The 16997-nt window shown below is 47.4% G+C and overlaps 1 protein-coding gene across 1 annotated transcript; it reads left to right on the plus strand.

Annotated features, from left to right (window-relative positions):
* The first annotated feature begins 10401 nt into the window (after positions 1 to 10401).
* Positions 10402 to 15236, plus strand: LOC147992586 (uncharacterized). The gene is made up of 3 exons (XM_087531056.1): positions 10402 to 10622; positions 14534 to 14730; positions 14938 to 15236. Exons 1-3 carry the CDS (start codon positions 10509 to 10511, stop codon positions 15104 to 15106), a joined length of 480 nt encoding a protein of 159 aa, XP_087387182.1. The 5' UTR covers positions 10402 to 10508; the 3' UTR covers positions 15107 to 15236.
* The last annotated feature ends 1761 nt before the right edge of the window (positions 15237 to 16997 follow it).

A 16997-nucleotide genomic window follows, 5' to 3' on the forward strand; every position in this document is an offset into this window, starting at 1 on the left:
TGCAACAATAAGAACATCATTAATTCTTCCCATAGGTTTCTTAATAGTGGAATCTGCAAGGTGCAAGTTTAGGGAGCAATCATCAAAATCACGGAAACCTAACAAATCACACAAAGTCTTTGGAATCGTGGAAACACTAGCACCCAAATCACATAAAGCATAGCATTCATGATCTTTAATTTTATTTTAATAGTTGGTTCCCACTCATCATAAAGTTTTATAGGGATAGAAACTTCCAATTTAAGTTTTTCTTCATAAGATTGCATGAAGCCACCAACGATATGTTTAGTGAACGCTTTATTTTGACTATAAGCATGAGGAGAATTTAGCACGGATTGCAACAAGGAAATACAATCAATCAAAGAGAAATTTTCGTAATTAAATTCCTTGAAATCCAAAATAGTGGGTTTTGCAACATCTAAGGTTTTAATTTCTTCAATCCCACTTTTATCAATTTTAGCGTTAAGATCTAAAAACTCCGAATTCTTGGAACGCCTTCTAGGTAAAGGTGGATCATGTTCAGTCCCATCATTATCAAGATTCATATTGCAAAACAAAGATTTAATAGGGGACACATCAATAACTTTTAGATCTTCATCTTTATTTTCATAGCAATCTGGTTTAGCGGCCATCCTATTAACTAAGGTAGCCTGCCTATCCGAAATTTTAGCAGTCAATTTCTCAAGATGAGAAATTTGGGATCTTAAACCATCGAATTCTTTAGACATATCATCAAGCTCTTTATTCATAAAACTCATAAAACTTTTCTATTCCTTAAGCTCGTTTCTGAAGAAATTATTATGTTCAAATTGCAAAACCATAAAACTCCTGACATTGCTTTCGATTTCTTCTAATCTTTTAAGGTGAAGGTCACCAAATTTAGGTAGAGCCATCGTAACAAGCAAGCAAACTAACACACAAGCAAAAAAAACAAGTGGGCAAAAAGAGGCAAACGAGAAAGAGAAGGAGGATAGAGAGAGAGGGCAAATAAAACGGCAAGGGTGAAGTGGGGGAGAGGAAAACGAGAGGCAAATGGCAAATAATGTAATGCGGGAGATAAGGGTATGTGATGGGTACTTGGTATATTGACTTTTGCGTAGACCTCCCCGGCAACGGCGCCCGAAATCCTTCTTGCTACCTCTTGAGCACTGCGTTGGTTTTCCCCGAAGAGGAAGGGATGATGCAGCAAAGTAGCATAAGTATTTCCCTCAGTTTTTGAGAACCAAGGTATCAATCCAGTAGGAGGCTATACGCGAGTCCCTCGTACCTGCACAAAAAAAATAAATCCTCGCAACCAACGCGTTAAGGGGTTGTCAATCCCTACACGGCCACTTACGATAGTGAGATCTGATAGGTATGATAAGATAATATTTTTGGTATTTTTATGATAAAGATGCAAACTAAAATAACAAAAAAATAAAAGCAAAAGGAAATAACTAAGTATTGGTAGATTAATATGATGAAGATAGACCCGAGGGCCATAGGTTTCACTAGTGGCTTCTCTCGAGAGCATAAGTATTCTACGGTGGGTGAAAAAATTACTGTTGAGCAATTGACAGAATTGAGCATAGTTATGAGAATATCTAGGTATGATCATGTATATAGGCATCACGTCCGAGACAAGTAGACCGACTCCTGCCTGCATCTACTACTATTACTCCACTCATCGACCGCTATCCAGCATGCATCTAGAGTATTAAGTTAATGAAAATAGAGTAACGCCTTAAGCAAGATGACATGATGTAGAGGCATAAACTCATGCAATATGATGAAAACCCCATCTTGTTATCCTCGATGGCAACAATACAATACGTGCATTGCTGCCCCTACTGTCATTGGGAAAGGACACCGCAAGATTGAACCCAAAGCTAAGCACTTCTCCCATTGCAAGAAAGATCAATCTAGTAGGCCAAACCAAACTGATAATTCGAAGAGACTTGCAAAGATAACTAATCATACATAAAAGAATTCAGAGACGATTCAAATATTGTTCATAGATAGACTTGATCATAAACCCACAATTCATCGTTCTCAACAAACACACCACAAAAAGAAGATTACATCGAATAGATCTCCACAAGAGAGGGGGAGAACATTGTATTGCGATCCAAAAAGAGAGAAGAAGCCATCTAGCTACTAACTATGGACCCGTAGGTCTGAGGTAAACTACTCACACTTCATCGGAGGGGCTATGGCGTTGATGTAGAAGCCCTCCGTGATCGATGCCCCCTCCGGCGGAGCTCCGGAACAGGCCCCAAGATGGGATCTCGTGGATACAGAAAGTTGCGGCGGTGGAATTAGGGTTGTGGCTCCGTATCTGATCGTTTGGGGGTACGTAGGTATATATATAGGAGGAAGGAGTACGTCGGTGGAGCAACAGGGGGCCCACGAGGGTGGAGGGCGCGCCTGGGGGGGGGGGGTAGGCGCACCCCCTTACCTTGTGGCCGCCTCTTTTGTGTCTTGACGTAGGGTCCAAGTCTCCTGGGTCTTGTTCGTTGAGAAAATCACATTCCCGAAGGTTTCATTCCGTTTGGACTCCGTTTGATATTCCTTTTCTTCGAAACCCTAAAATAGGCAAAAAAAAACAACAATTCTGGGCTGGGCCTCCGGTTAATAGGTTAGTCCCAAAAATAATATAAAAGTGGATAATAAAGCCCAATAATGTCCAAAACTGTAGATAATATAGCATGGAGCAATCAAAAATTATAGATACTTTGGAGACGTATCAGATTCCCCCACAAGTCGGGATGAGACTTCAGACGAAAAATAAAAAATAATATAAAAGAGGCAAAAAAAGAGAAGGCCCCCAAGAAATGAGAGAAAAAGAGAGAAGGGGCAATGTTACTATCGTTTTTCCACACTTGTGCTTTAAAGTAGCACCATGATCTTCATGATAAAGAGTCTCTTATTTTGTCACTTTCATATACTAGTGGGAAATTTTCATTATAGAACTTGGCTTGTATATTCCAATGATGGGCTTCCTCAAAATTCCCTAGGTCTTCGTGAGCAAGCAAGTTGGATGCACACCCACTTAGTTTCTTTTGTTGAGCTTTCATATATTTATAGCAATAGTGCATCCGTTGCATGGCAATCCCTACTCCTCACATTGACATCAATTGAGGGGCATCTCCATAGCCCGTTGATTAGCCGCGTCGATGTGAGACTTTCTCCCTTTTTGTCTTCTCCACACAACCTCCATGAAAGTGCGTTATATCGACTAGAGGGGGGGTGAATAGGCGATTTTTATGAATTCTTCACCGAGGAATTTCAGGGTGAGGAAATTCCTGAGTGAAGAACTACTTGCAGCGGAATAAGTACTCAGAAGTAAGCATAACAGTGCATGAGCATGATCTTCATGATGAGATGAAAACAAGCACAGAGTACAGAAAGCGTAAACACAGGATAACACAGGATAAAGACAAACAGACTGAAGAAATTGAACCGAGGAAATAGAGAAAGTCTTCAATCAAAGTCTTCAAACAGATAGAACAAGCACACAATACAGAGATGAGGAAATGGAAGGGTTGAGGAATTTGAACCAGGTAGCTTGGTGAAGACAATGATTTGGTACACCAGTTCCAACTGTTGTGACAGTAGTACATCTGGTTAGGGTGGCTAGGTATTTAAACCCGAGGACACACAGTCCCGGACACCCAGTCCTGAACACGCAGCTCAGGACACTCAGTCATCACCGTATTCCCCTTGAGCTAAGGTCACACAGACCTCGCCCAATCACTCATGGTAAATCTTCAGGTGACTTCCAAACCTTCACAGACTCGGTCACTCGGCGATCCACAATTTCCTCTTGGATGCTCTAGACCATGACGCCTAACCGTCTGGAAGATGCACAGTCTTTAAAGGTAACAAGCATCGGATCCACGCAGGATCAATCTCTTCAGTAATGCTCAATCACTTTGGGTTTGTAGGTGTTTGGGTTTTCCTCACTTGATGTTTTTCGCTCAAAGTCCTCGGAGGATGGGATGCTCTCAAATGACAAGTGTCGGTTTCTCTCGGAGCAGCCAACCAGCTAGTGGTTGTAGGGGGCGGCTATTTATAGCCTAGGGAGCAGCCCGACATGATAAGACATAAATGCCCTTCAATGATATGACCGTTAGGTGGGTGGATATTTTGGGACAGCTGGCACATAGCACAACAACGGTCGGAATTTTCAGTATCAAATACCTCAGGGCTATTGTGTTCCTCACTGTGTAGGCAATCCGCACTGGCGAATTCCTAACTCCTCAATCAGAACAAATTCCTCAGAGACCAGAAGAACTTCGGTCTTTGTCACTGCAGAAATTGACTCAGCTGTATGATATTTCCAGTGGCTTCACTCGAAGGGATTGGTAGGTGTAGGATTTGAGTTGAGCATCACTTGGAAATTTTTCCTTAGTATTTCCTCGACCCCCTTTAACAGTACGGTGTCTCCTATGACTCAAGAAAGAGAAAATAAAACAAAGAAAACAAAGGTCTTCATGCTTCATGTTCCTCGAATGAATATCAAGTCTTCGGGATCACACCAATTTCTTCACTTTCAAAGTCTTTAGAAATTCAAAGTCTTCAGTCGAAGAACTTCGTTTTTAGGGGTAGACTTTCTCTGTAAATATCAAACTCCTCATAGACTTATAGACCTGTGTACACTCACAAACGCATCAGTCCCTTAACCTATAAGTCTTCAATACACCAAAATCACTAAGGGGCACTAGATGCACTTACAATCTCCCCCTTTTTGGTGATTGATGACAATATAGGTTAAGTTTTCAACGGGGATAAACATATGAAGTGTAAATACTGAAATTGAGGAATTTGATTGCAAGATATAAAAGAACTCCCCCTGAAGATGTGCATAGTGAGGAATTTTCTTTTGAAGTAATGCACACTTTGAAGAGTAGAATCATGGAGATCTCCCCCTATATCTTATAATTCATACACGCATTTAACAAATAATATGAAGAATTTGAAATGCATGATGAAATATGGTGACTGATGTAATTTAGCATGCGTGCATTAACATTAATGAGGAATAAGCATGTAGAAAAACTCAGCAAAAGTATCAGACTGCCATAGAGTTTAAGTTTACAACTCGATCCAGCAAAGTCTTCAAAAGAACGAGAGTTGTAACTTAGAAAAAAAATGCCCATATAGGTAGACCCTCTTGAAGACTAACTCAAATTTCTCCCCCTTTGTTATCGAATGACCAAAAGGATCGAAAAAATGAGGACTAACGCCCCTGAGGAAAATCAAGTTGATGGAGGAGCGTCAGCGTTGTTGGGGTCGTTGGTTGTTGTAGGTCCTACAGCAGTGTCGTCCAAGTCTTCATACTCATCGGTGTCGCGGGATGAAGAATATGAGCTGGCCACCAAGGAAGGAACTTTGACTTTCTTGAATTTCTTCGCTGGAGGTGCAAACCAATCAAAGTTCTCCTTGAGACCGATTTGCTTCAGATCTTCTTCACCATACATATGTGATAAGATAGCCCAGGTGCGACCGAAAACTTCATGGAGGTAGTAATGGTTTTTCTTCACTGACGCTTAACCCATTTATGGTTTCGATCCACCTTCTGGTGAAGACTAAGAAGCAGCTCATAGTCAATCATCACCCTGGGAGCTGTGGCTTGAGGATTTGGCTTGGATGCATGTGCAGCAGAATCATGAGTGGCAGAGTCATCATTGGTGGAATAAGATGCAGCTTTGTGAAACTGACCATCCAATGGACGAATGCCTTCATCAATGATAGTAGGTGCCTTTCCCTTTTCATCAGCTGAGGAATAAGTCTGCTTGAGGACTTCAATTGGGGGCAGGTAGCTAAGGTGATTCTGAAAGTCAGCCTTGTAGTTTAGTGAAGACCTTGTTCTGAGGAATCTCATAATCCAAGGAGCATAAGGCTTCAACTCAAACGGAGAGAGTGCAACATTTGCCAGAGTCCTTATGAAGAAATCATGATAATTGACAGGAATGCCATGTATGATGTTGAATAGAAGATTCTTCATGATGCCAACAATTTCCTCATCAGACGAGTCGTGGCCTTTGGTAGGACTCATTGTCCTCGTCAGAATGCGATAGAATGTTCTGGGCACATATAGCAATTCCTTCACGAGGAATTTGGTCCTTGGCGCTTGACCGGGCTTTAGGGGCTTCATCAGCACTTGCATGTAATGGGAAGTGAGTTCAAGCTCCTGGTACAGACAGCGAGCTCCTTCAAGGGGTGAACTGATGGGCAGGGCGTGAAGTAATTCAGAGGCCGGTGCTTTATAATGAGTGTTATCGGTCATCCAGTCCAATACCCAAGTGTTGATATCATCAGGATCACCTGAGATGTGCAGTGTAGCGTAGAACTGAAGAATAAGCTCTTCATTCCAATCAACAATATCAGAGCAAAAGTTGAGGAGGCCTGCATCATGAAGCACATTAAGGACAGGAGAGAAGCAAGGCAGTGATTCCATGTCCACGTGAGGAATATGCTCGTGTTAAAAGACTTTATCCTTGTTGAAAAGCAGTGAAGAATAGAAATTGGCATGGCTGGCAGTCCAAAAGCGTTTCCTCCTAAGACGAGCAAAGTCATAAGGATTGTAGTCCGTGAAGAATACATGCTCGCCGAAGAAGTCATCAGCCTTGAATTTTTGCTTCTTTCAGAAGGGGTCCTTTGGCTTGGGGTGAGGAGTGTCAGTCAATTGCATCACAACCTCAGGGATCTCGATCTCAGGTTCCGTAGGCTGAGGAATTTCAGGTTCTTCTTCAGTGGCAGCCTGGAACTTCAATTCTTCATTTACATTTTCTTGAGCACTAGTGGCCCGAATCTCTTCATGGGTAGACGGTGTGGCATGAGGTTCTTCAGATCCCTTTGTACTTCAGTAATGACAGGGGACTGAGGAATTTGTTGTAGGGGTGTGAACAGAGGGGAATTGGGATGCTGACTTTCCCAAAAGTCGTCGTTCAACACTGGAGTTGTGCATCCAATGTCCACATCTTCGTCTTCATTCATTTCTTCAACGCCGGCCTCTTCAGTAGTGAACTGAGGCGTGGCCAATGAGACTATTGGGGTTGAAGGGATTGCATCCGCATCAATTTCTTCATCCAACCGCTCTGAGGAAGCAGCATAAGGAATGTCTTCATCAGATCCATTTGGGATCACGTATTCTTCATCAAAAGGAACAAGGTCCTTTGATGGCATAGATGAGATAGGAACATCGTCAATTGGATTTTCAAATGAGCTGGTCAGTGGCTTCATTTTCTTCGGAGCTGAAGAATCTGATGCAGTTGATACCTTCCTTTTCTTCACAGCTGCACGCTCTGCAACCTTGGTCTTCTTCACATCTGATGCAGATGGAAGGACCGGAGATGGTGTAGGCGCAGGAGGAGCAGAGGAATTTGGTTCAAGATCTTCAGGCACAACTGATGCAGTTTCCCTGACTTCTTTATTTTCTTCAGGTGCAACACTAGTGGTTACCCTGGCAATTTCTTCAGCGGCTGGAATGCAGTCATCAGCCCTGGTACTAGCATTTTTTTCAGCAGCCTGAGTATCATCAGCGGTGTTGGCATTTTCTTCAGTAGGCTAAGCAGATGCTTCAACCTCAGGATTTTCTTGTTGTGTTGGGGCTGCAACATTGGAAGTGAACTGTTCAGTTAGTTTCACAAAACGGAGAGAGTCCAATCAGCGCGGTATGCGTCAAATTCATCACTGAGTTTCTTGATCTCGGATTGAATAGTGACAAGTTCTTCAGTTGTCATAGAGACAACTTTTTTCTTCAGGAAGTGCTCCTTTTTGTACTGCGCTTTCTTCAACTGCCTGGCCTTTTCAAATTTCCATTTTTCTTCCTGAATGAAGTAAGTCAACATATGACTTTGGCCAGGAGTCAGCTTGAAGTCAGGAATAGGAGTGTTGGGGGTCCTTGTGCCAGAGACAATGTAATCAAGGATCAATTTTGGATCCAAAAGCAGAGGCACACTTGTGCCTTTGGCTCTAGCGGCCCTGAGTTGCCTGTCCCTGATGATTTCAACAAGTTCTTCATTATCAGCTTCGTCTTCATCAGACGGCACTTGAAAGGCGACCTGCTTCTTGTGAGGACATGGTCGAGAGCCTCGTCCAACAGTGGCCTTTGACTTCAGCAGAGAGGGGACATTTGATGAATTTGGTGTAGCTGAAAAACTAGCAGAAGCTCCTGAGGCAATAGAGATGCCTGTTGTCCTTTGGCACGTGGCGAGATGCATAGGTGCTGAGGATTTTGACAGAGGAGATGAGGACTTTGGAGGAGCTGGTGTGGGTTGAGGAATTGGCCGTGAGGGCTTTGAAGAATCTGACCGTGAGGGCATTGCTGAGGAACTTGGCCGTGAGGGCATTGGGGTTGAATCACTTGGCTTATGAGCCGACTTCTTTGAGATGGCCTTCTTTGGCTTGCTTGCAGAGGCCTCAGCAGTGGCAGCAGCAGCAGCAGAGTCTTCATTAAATTTCCTTACTGCTTCCTTAGCTACTCTGGCTAGCTTAGCCTGGCGCTTGGCCCATTCATCAGGATAATCCTCACCACGCTTGAGGCTAGTGGGATCATCTGCTTGGCCAGGTGCCAACGGAGGTCTTGGGCATGGAGGATTAAGAGCGAATTTCTTCATATACTTGGGAGTAACATATCTGTATTCCCTCCATTCCTGTGCCCATCTCCTCTCTATCCTTTGAATGCGCACTTTGCGCTCACTCTTAGTTTCCTTTCCATGGGTGGCCTCATCAGGAGTGCAATAATCCTTGTATATATCCTCAGGGATTTCAAACGCAGTGTTGACTTCTAGCTTCTTTCCTCCCTTCTGAGGTTTCTTGCCATCTGTCATTTTCTTCAGCTGAGGGTTTTGAACGATTGAGTTCTCTAAAGAGGCATGCAACTTTTCTTCGAGGAACGATGCAAATGGATTAAGTTGATGAGAACCTAATGATTCAGCAGCGGACATGTGTACCTGTGAACAGAGTATAGTTGCGAGAAATTTGGAGAGGTCATATGCGTTCTCAGAAGATTTTGCAATAAGAACAAGTTTGAGGAATTTGACCGCATGAATCTTGAGTAATTTCACTAAGAGTTCTTTGACTTAGGTTCCAGAGTTGTACAGATTTGAAAATCCACACAATTAAGGAATCTTGAAGAAAAATTTTCTTAGAGAAACAGATTAAGAACAGATGATATGTGAGGTGTCCAGTGTGTGAGGATTCGAAGAAAAACACCTTTTGAAGATTTGAAGAAAAACATCTGAATCAACAAGTGTAGTAAAAATAACTTTTAATTACCCTGTACGAAGAACACGACGAACTGGGAAGTGTAGATTTGAAGTTCGTCGGTTCATATCTTCCACGCCCTAACTTAGCTGAGGAAGACAACTACGGCGGCGGGGGAGTGAAGAAATCCGATCCGCGTCCGGCGTGAGTACGACGGCGACAAGGTCGAGGCAGTGAAGCTCTTCCTCACCGGCGACGATGGAAGTAGCAGCGGCGCTAGGGTTTGAGAGCTCGAGCGAGGGAGGGAGGTCGAGTGAAGTAAAAGTGAAGTGAGGAAGGGAGCGGGTATTTATAGCCGAAGTGAAAAACTGCTCGCCCAAGGAAATAGGACGAACGTGCCCCTGACCCTTCTCATTCGATTGACGTGTGTCACCCACGTACTGAGAGGTGATGATCGTGTCCGATCATGGGTGAAAAGAATAAGTATTACCGTGGAATGTGTAACGATTTGAGCGGCAAAGGCCGAAAATTTAGATAAGATAAGTTTAAAGTTTCGTTCGCAATTTCTTTAGCTGACAAGGACTCAGTGAAGATTTTGAACGAGTTTCAAATAAAACGCATATGAAAAATTTGTGAATAGACCGGGTTGAGTTTAGCATAGAGGAGAAAAAGGGTCCGATCACATTCACTTAGCAGAACAAACAACGCTATTCTAAGCGTGAGTGTAGAATAGTTTATTCTAACCCCCATAGTAACGCTATATACAAAATCTAGTAAAATGGTGTATAAAATATAGTAATTCAGAATATATATTTTTACTATTCATGTTTATAATTTTCTACATTTTAAAAAAAATTATTATATTTTACATAATGTTTACTATATTTTATATGTACCGTTATTGAGTTGTAGAATAAGCTACGATCGATGTGGTGGGGTAAAAAAAAGTGGTTTGGGTGGTGGGACTCTTCGGCGAGGACGCGAGGTCAAGAAATCTTCTCACGCATGTTACCTTTTCCGACACGACATAACAGGAGCAGAGAGAAGAGAGCGCGCGGGTGGATTTCCGCTTCTGTTTCGAAATCGAAACCGCTGGGCGCACTATTTTTTTTAGGGGCTCGGCGCACGGTATTGATACACGATTTTCGCACGGCCAAGGCAAACTGATCGCTACAGGGAGAGGCAACGGGCCGGGCCGGGCCGGGGCTATATACACTGGAGCCCTCCTCCCAATCGATGAACACGTACGCGTACGAGGCTAGGCAAAGCAATCCTGACCCCCCTCGAAGAAGCAGAGTCGGCGAGATTATCCATCGATGGCGGCGCTCCGGCACGCGGGGAGGAGGCTCTGCGAGCGGGCGCTCCAGCGAGGTGGACCGCAGGTGATTCCGTCTGGCCGCCGTTCCATGTTCATCTCCATCGGTGGCAAGGTACCTGCTCTCCTCTCTGCCCCCCACCTCCCTACCAGATCCGGCGGCCTACGGCAGCAATTTGGTCCTCCAGATGCTGCGCAAACCTTAAATTTTTCTCTTAGCTGGGACAAAAGAGTTCGAGAAATCTTCGATCTTTCGCCTAATTGGGATTGCAAAAAAATTGTGCAGTTGGCAACTAGCAACGCCTAGTGTGTGTTTGTATGGGATTGTTTTCATATTTTTTTGGGAGCCACCAGTAAAATTTTCAACAGTCCTATCGGCTCCGCATACAGTCCAACAGGAGCACCTAAAACCATCGGAAACTAACTCCTGGCAATATTGTCAATACACTCCTCCACAATGCACTCAACAAGTTCAGGTTCTCTGCGTTCGACGCTTGGGTGAGTGGAGGAAGCCGGGGCGGCGGCCCCGGGCTGTAGGCCATGGCGTCTTGTCATGGTGGTGGCCGGGACGGGCTCACCCGATGGATCCTTGTCTGGTTGAAGTCCCGGCCGGAGTTTGCGCCTGCATCTCACTTGCAGCTTGAGGTGCTGTTGTGTGGGTGTTGTCGCAGCTGAGCTTGGTGGTCGACGACGGAGGGTGCAAGGCGCAGCGGGAACAGCTCCGACGATCTCCACGCTCATGGGTGGTCTAGATCTGCAGGCCTTTGTAGGGATGGGTGAGTTCCAGGCAAAAGCCTTGTCCCGACTCTGTCAGTGCTGTCGACGGCGGCGCTTTCGGGTGTCGTTTCCTTTCTTGAAGGCGTTGTCGTGGAACTCCTCTTCCTCTACGAGGGGCTTGGGCTCTCCGGGTGAAAACCTAAGCTCCAGATGGTTTCCGGAGCGGGCGGTGACGGCGTTTTTGTCGTTTCCCCCTTGGGGCGTTGCTTGGGAGAGCTAGCTTGTGCTCGGTGTGTCTGGTTTTCTCCTACGTCTGGTTTGGTGGATGCCGGGGCAGCAGCCCCGGACGGCTGATGTGCGCTGAGGCGGCGGCCTCGGAAAGCGATGGGCGAGGCGGCTCCATGGGGCGGTGCTGCGGCTCGGCCTTCGCTTGGGTGGGAATCTTGCGCCACTTGGGTGGCAGGTTTGTCGGCTCGGTCGACGCGCCCCAGTGGCGGCGGTTGGATGGTACGTCGGGGCGGCGGCCCCGGATGTGCTGCGGCGTTCGTGGTCTGCGTGCGGTTGCCCTGAGCAGCGTGGGCTGCGGGCACCCGGGTCGTGCGGCGTTGCAGCTCGAGTGCGGGTGGTGGCATGTCGGGGCGGCGGTTCCGGAAGGTGGTGCTGGTGGGCCGCGCAGGGCGCGGCGTGCTACTTGGTGGTTTGTGGCGGTTGTGGCGACCAGGCTTATGTGGCAACGATGATGGTGGGAGTGATGTCGGCGACACGACAATGGTTGCGATAGTCGGCTCTTCTCCGGCGTGTCCGTGGTATTGCCTTGTTTTGTTTGCTGCTATGGAGTCGAAGCTGCGGCGGTCCCGGAAGGTGGTGCTGGTGGGCTGCGCAGGGCGCGGCGTGCTACTTGGTGGTTTGCGGCGGTTGTGGCGACCAGGCTTCTGTGGCAACGATAATGGTGGGAGCGATGTCGGCGACGTGGCAATGGTTGCGATAGTCGGCTCTTCTCCGGCGTGTCCGTGGTATTGCCTTGTTTTGTTTGTTGCTATGGAGTCGAAGCTGCGGCGGTCCCGGAAGGTGGTGCTGGTGGGCTGCGCAGGGCGCGGCGTGCTACTTGGTGGTTTGCGGCGGTTGTGGCGACCAGGCTTCTGTGGCAACGATGATGGTGGGAGCGATGTCGGCGACGCGGCAATGGTTGCGATAGTCGGCGACGCGGCAATGGTTGCGATAGTCGGCTCTTCTCCGGCGTGTCCATGGTATTGCCTTGTTTTGTTTGTTGCTATGGAGTCGAAGCTGTGGCGGCGAGGCCCTGTGGTATATGATGACCGGCTGCAAGTGGCCCGTTCGGCGATCTTCCGTGGCATCAGCTTTCGCCTAGTTTTGTTCTTTTGAGTTCTCCATCAAAGTTGGAGCTGCGTTGTCTGGCTGCAGGTCGACATGTTGTCGACGAGGGTGGGTTTTGCCCTGTGTGTTAGTCTTTGGGAGTGGGCTTGGGCCCTTGTGGTTTCGGTTTTTGTCCGGTTTTTCGTAATTAACTGAATTATTCTCTTCTGCTTAATTAATAGATGAGGTAATATTTGCCTTCGTTTGAAAAGAAAAAAAGACTCGGCATTACGTTGCTTACTTCCACACAAGTTCGTCGCAACCAGGCCTTGGCTTTTCCTTATCCGCCGGTGTTCCAACGAGTCGTACTGTCTGGGCACCTGAGCGATGATTAAACCATGTCTATCTAGCGGCTACACAGTGCACGAGTATGTGACCCACCGTCTCGTTGCCATGGAGGCTGACATAAACATGCTGAGGTGTCACTACACCACGGTTGCTATTAGGAGGCGTTTTAATAAGGGCATTGTTAAAAATGCCTCCAAATTGTATATAAGAAGGCATTTTTGGATTCCGCCTCAAATCCCTCTGCATAAGAAGGCGTTTTTTGGGTTCGCCTCGGATCCCCGCATATATGAAGGCGTCTTGGAAAAGTGCCTCCGATTGAAGCTTTGAAGGCATTTTTCTAAATCACCGACATGTATTGGAGGCGTTTTCTGAATCGCCTCAGCGGCGCTGGCGGCCGCGAGTAGAGGGCCAGTGCGGCAGATTTGAGGCAAGATAGTTGCAGCGGAGGCGGACTGTGATAGCGCCGCAGGACGCTCAGGCGACGCCGACGAGCAGCTGCATAACTGGCCGGTACTGTGGCCGGTGCAGTGACAAGGTTAGCCGGTGGGCCGAGCTGCGCAGCCATGCATAAGAAAGGCACTGACGCGCGTGGTCCTGGCATCGTCGTTTTAATCCCATCGTTGAGGCCGCCGTGGATGCGTAGGTGATGCATGCCTCCGGTGGATGTTGACACCTGTTCAGATGTTCAGATGTTAACCACACAACCATAGCTTAGATGGTCTGGTGGTAGGCGTCCAGCTCTTCATTCAGTCGACGCTGTGTTCGAACTCTCTGGCGGCCGATTTAAATAGTTTTTTTTCTCGTGCGCGAGCTCACGCTACAATCTGTTTAGTCCCATACTGCTTACCGAGGAAGACTCAGACGTAGTTAAAAGGAGGAAACACCTGCACTGTCTCAATCATTGCGCCTGCCGATGATGAGTTTAGGATTATATATGGTGTTTGGTTAATATATATATTGATATGATAGCCCACTGGGCCTTGCTCAAGTGTTAATTGCAGGAAGATATGATGTGGCCTGACCTGCATATCCTATCCCATAGAGTGAGAACTGCTGTGGGGTAGCCCGCTGGCCCCTTTCCACGACGCTCATACTTTTACTCAGCTAGCAAGCTTCTTAGCAGTGTCTTCGGAAAATGCCGCTGAATCTTGGAGCTTTCGAGGCACTTTTCAGAACGCCGCGGTTCCTCTGATTTAGAGGCGCTACTGCAAAACGCCTTTATTTACCTTTCCCTTCGCTGCCATCTTTAGCGTTTTGAAGGAATGCCGCAAAAGACATGTACAGGCACTTCCATGGCCTTTGGAGGCATTTTAGAGTGCCTCGTAATGCTGTACGTGTTGTAGTGTGTGAACAATCCATCCCGCCGATCTGAGGACTAAAGTCTTACTGGAAAGCCATCCAAGCAAAAAATCGCACTTGGCAAAGTAGCTTATAATGGTCAGAGATGTGAAGCTTCGAAGTGTTCCAAAGCAGATGAACCTCGAGCAGTGTCAATGTCTCTCCTCCATCTATGATTGCTGAAAGCCTCATGAACCGCGTGTTTATTAATGCCTTGATATGGTTGTCATTGTATAATCTCACACTGTGATGATGGGCTGCTTCATTTTTTTCTGAATGCCCATTAATATTTGTCCTTGCATATGGCAGCCTAAACCTACGACTGCGGCGGCTCAGGAGGAGCTGAAAATGCAGTTCCAGAAAAAGAAAGAAGAGTTGTTCGATGTGCTGGTGGAGTTGTCAAGGACACACACGTACCCAAATCTCTCCTGGGAGGCCCTCCAGGTCAATCAGCTCGCCACTCGACTTGTTGGGAAGGTGGAGCCTAGGCCTGCTGACTACTACTGGTATAGTGTCTGTCTCAAACATTGTGTTTATCCTTTTCTTTTGTTATGTTTATATATTAGATAATTGCTCGTGCATCGCAACTTAAGGTTGCTTCGTCCTATCTGGCAGGAAAAGGAACCTTACTTTTTTTTAACTACTCCATCCGTTCCATAATATAAGAGTGTTTTGAGATTTATTAAGAGTTTGTCTCGGGTCATCACTTGCAGGCGCAGTTATCGACTACAAGGCAGACTCAGCACCTTCTTGGTTTCATACTTGTTTATGCATTTTGTATATATGGAACACTTCTGGATACCCAAGAAGCAGAGAGCAGATGGCGCCACAAGCAACAACGGTGAAGCCAAGATCCCCCCGACAGCGACGAGAACCAAATAAGGACATGAACTAGCGTACCATTTAAGTAAAATTTTCATCTTTATCTTTACGTAATAATAAAGCATATACTGCTTCTGCCTGCACACCAGTCGTGGTAATTTTGCAAAAAGGACCTTGCCTTTTCCGGAAATTATACCCGCACTCCCTGACTCGGGCAAAAACGTTTCGGTAAAACAAAAAATCGCGTCTCCTCTGTTTCTTCGTATACGTAGACCGGCGAACGGGGTGGACGAGGTCTGGGAGCAGGAGGCGCAGCGCATCCCGCCGCCGCACGGGGACTGCGAGCCCGCGGCGCATCTGTCACCCACCAGGTGGCCACCCGTGTCTGTGCACGCGCGCGCACAGGCAGAGGCGCACGGCCATGCCCATGGCCGATGGCGAGCGCGGGGAGCAGCGGCCAACGGCGACCGAAGGCGGGCTCGGCCAGGAACGTCGGGCCCATGCGCTGTCAGGGCGAGCTACAGGCGGGTGCGGCCAGGGGCGCCAGTGTGGGCGGCGCGGGGCGTGCGCTGGCGGCTGCTGCAGCAGGAGGCAGCAGCACAGGGCGCCGGCGAGGGCGAGCAGCGCGCGGGCTGGGCGTCGCGTGGGCGCGGTGCGACGTAGCCAGGGGCGCGGTGAGCACGAGCTCACAGAGAGCTCCGGCGCGGCGGAGGCGCGCGGCAACGCTCTGGTGGATACGGACATCAGCGTCGCCGTCCCGCAGGGCACCTACGCGCGCATCGATACGCGCCCCTTTCCTCCTCCTCCTCCTCGATGATCCCACCACCCCGCCGGTGCCGTGCCCCTGACGAACACGTCAGAATGTTTTTACTGCAGCGCCACGGTCGAGGCTGGCGTGGAAGTACTCCATCGACGTGGGCGCGGGCGTGGTGGACGCCGACTACCGGGGCACCGTCGGCGTCATCCTCTTCAACCACTCCGGCGTCGACTTCGCCGTGAAGCCCAGGGACTGCGTGGCGCAGCTGGTCATCGATAGAATCGCCACGCCCGGCGTGGCCGAGGTGAACGACCTTGATGCCACCTTGAGGGGCGAGGGCGACTTCGTATCCACCGGCGTTTGATGGCTAGCCTCGATGGAAGGCAGGTGTATCTAGTTGCTGATGGTTATGGTGAAAGAGCTGCTGGCTGGAGACAACCTGCAGCTATGTGTTCCAATTGGAAGCACTGTCATTTCTGAATTTCTATGTTAGCCAGGGTAGATGTTGGATAATGGTTATGGTGAAAGAACTCAGTTGTAACCATGTTGAATCGACTTCTGAATTCCATGGAAATTACTAGGTGGCTAGGGTATATGCATCACAAATTCTGAATTCCAGGATGCCAGAATGTAGTACAGGAAAGTACAGCATACCAAAATTCAGTTGTCGCTTGCAAGTGTTATGCAAGAGCATACCTGAAAATCAGTCAGTAGCTACAACAACCGATTTGTCCCCAAAGTATCCTATAGGTACCCACAAGATGCAGACACAGCACAGGGAAAAGTAGCTGAATCCAAAGATATGGAACTCACCATACAGTTTCAGTCTATGCAAGAATGAACAAACTTCAGTCGATACCCAAGGATGCTAGCATGAACAAACTTCGAGCAGCATACGAAAATTACGAAGGTAAGGACCTCCACACCACCGCCGGGGGCGAGGGCGGGAGTTTGTTAATTAGTCTAGAAGGCCGATGTGATTATGGTTAAGGAACTGCTGGCTGTATTACTCTGCATGCCTGTAGGTTTGGATGGATGGCTGGGGCAATATTGTGTTTCAGGATTACCTTGGAAACTACTATCTAGAGTACATTGCATTTCTGAATTTCCAGCAATACATGATCCATTTATTCATGGTTGAAGCCAGAATGGAGTATAGAGCGCACCCCAAAAATTCAGTGCTGGTGCCGGGTA

Source organism: Triticum urartu, chromosome 1A (genome assembly GCF_056163025.1).
Source record: "Triticum urartu cultivar PI428250 chromosome 1A, HENAU_Tu73, whole genome shotgun sequence".
In the NCBI taxonomy this organism is placed as follows: domain Eukaryota; kingdom Viridiplantae; phylum Streptophyta; class Magnoliopsida; order Poales; family Poaceae; genus Triticum; species Triticum urartu.

Coding starts and splice junctions, on each gene's coding strand:
- LOC147992586 (XM_087531056.1), top strand. CDS start 10,509: ATGGCGGCGCTCCGGCACGCGGGGAGGAGGCTCTGCGAGCGGGCGCTC. Junction 10,623..14,533: donor TCATCTCCATCGGTGGCAAG/GTACCTGCTCTC, acceptor TGCATATGGCAG/CCTAAACCTACGACTGCGGC. Junction 14,731..14,937: donor AGGCCTGCTGACTACTACTG/GTATAGTGTCTG, acceptor CATCACTTGCAG/GCGCAGTTATCGACTACAAG.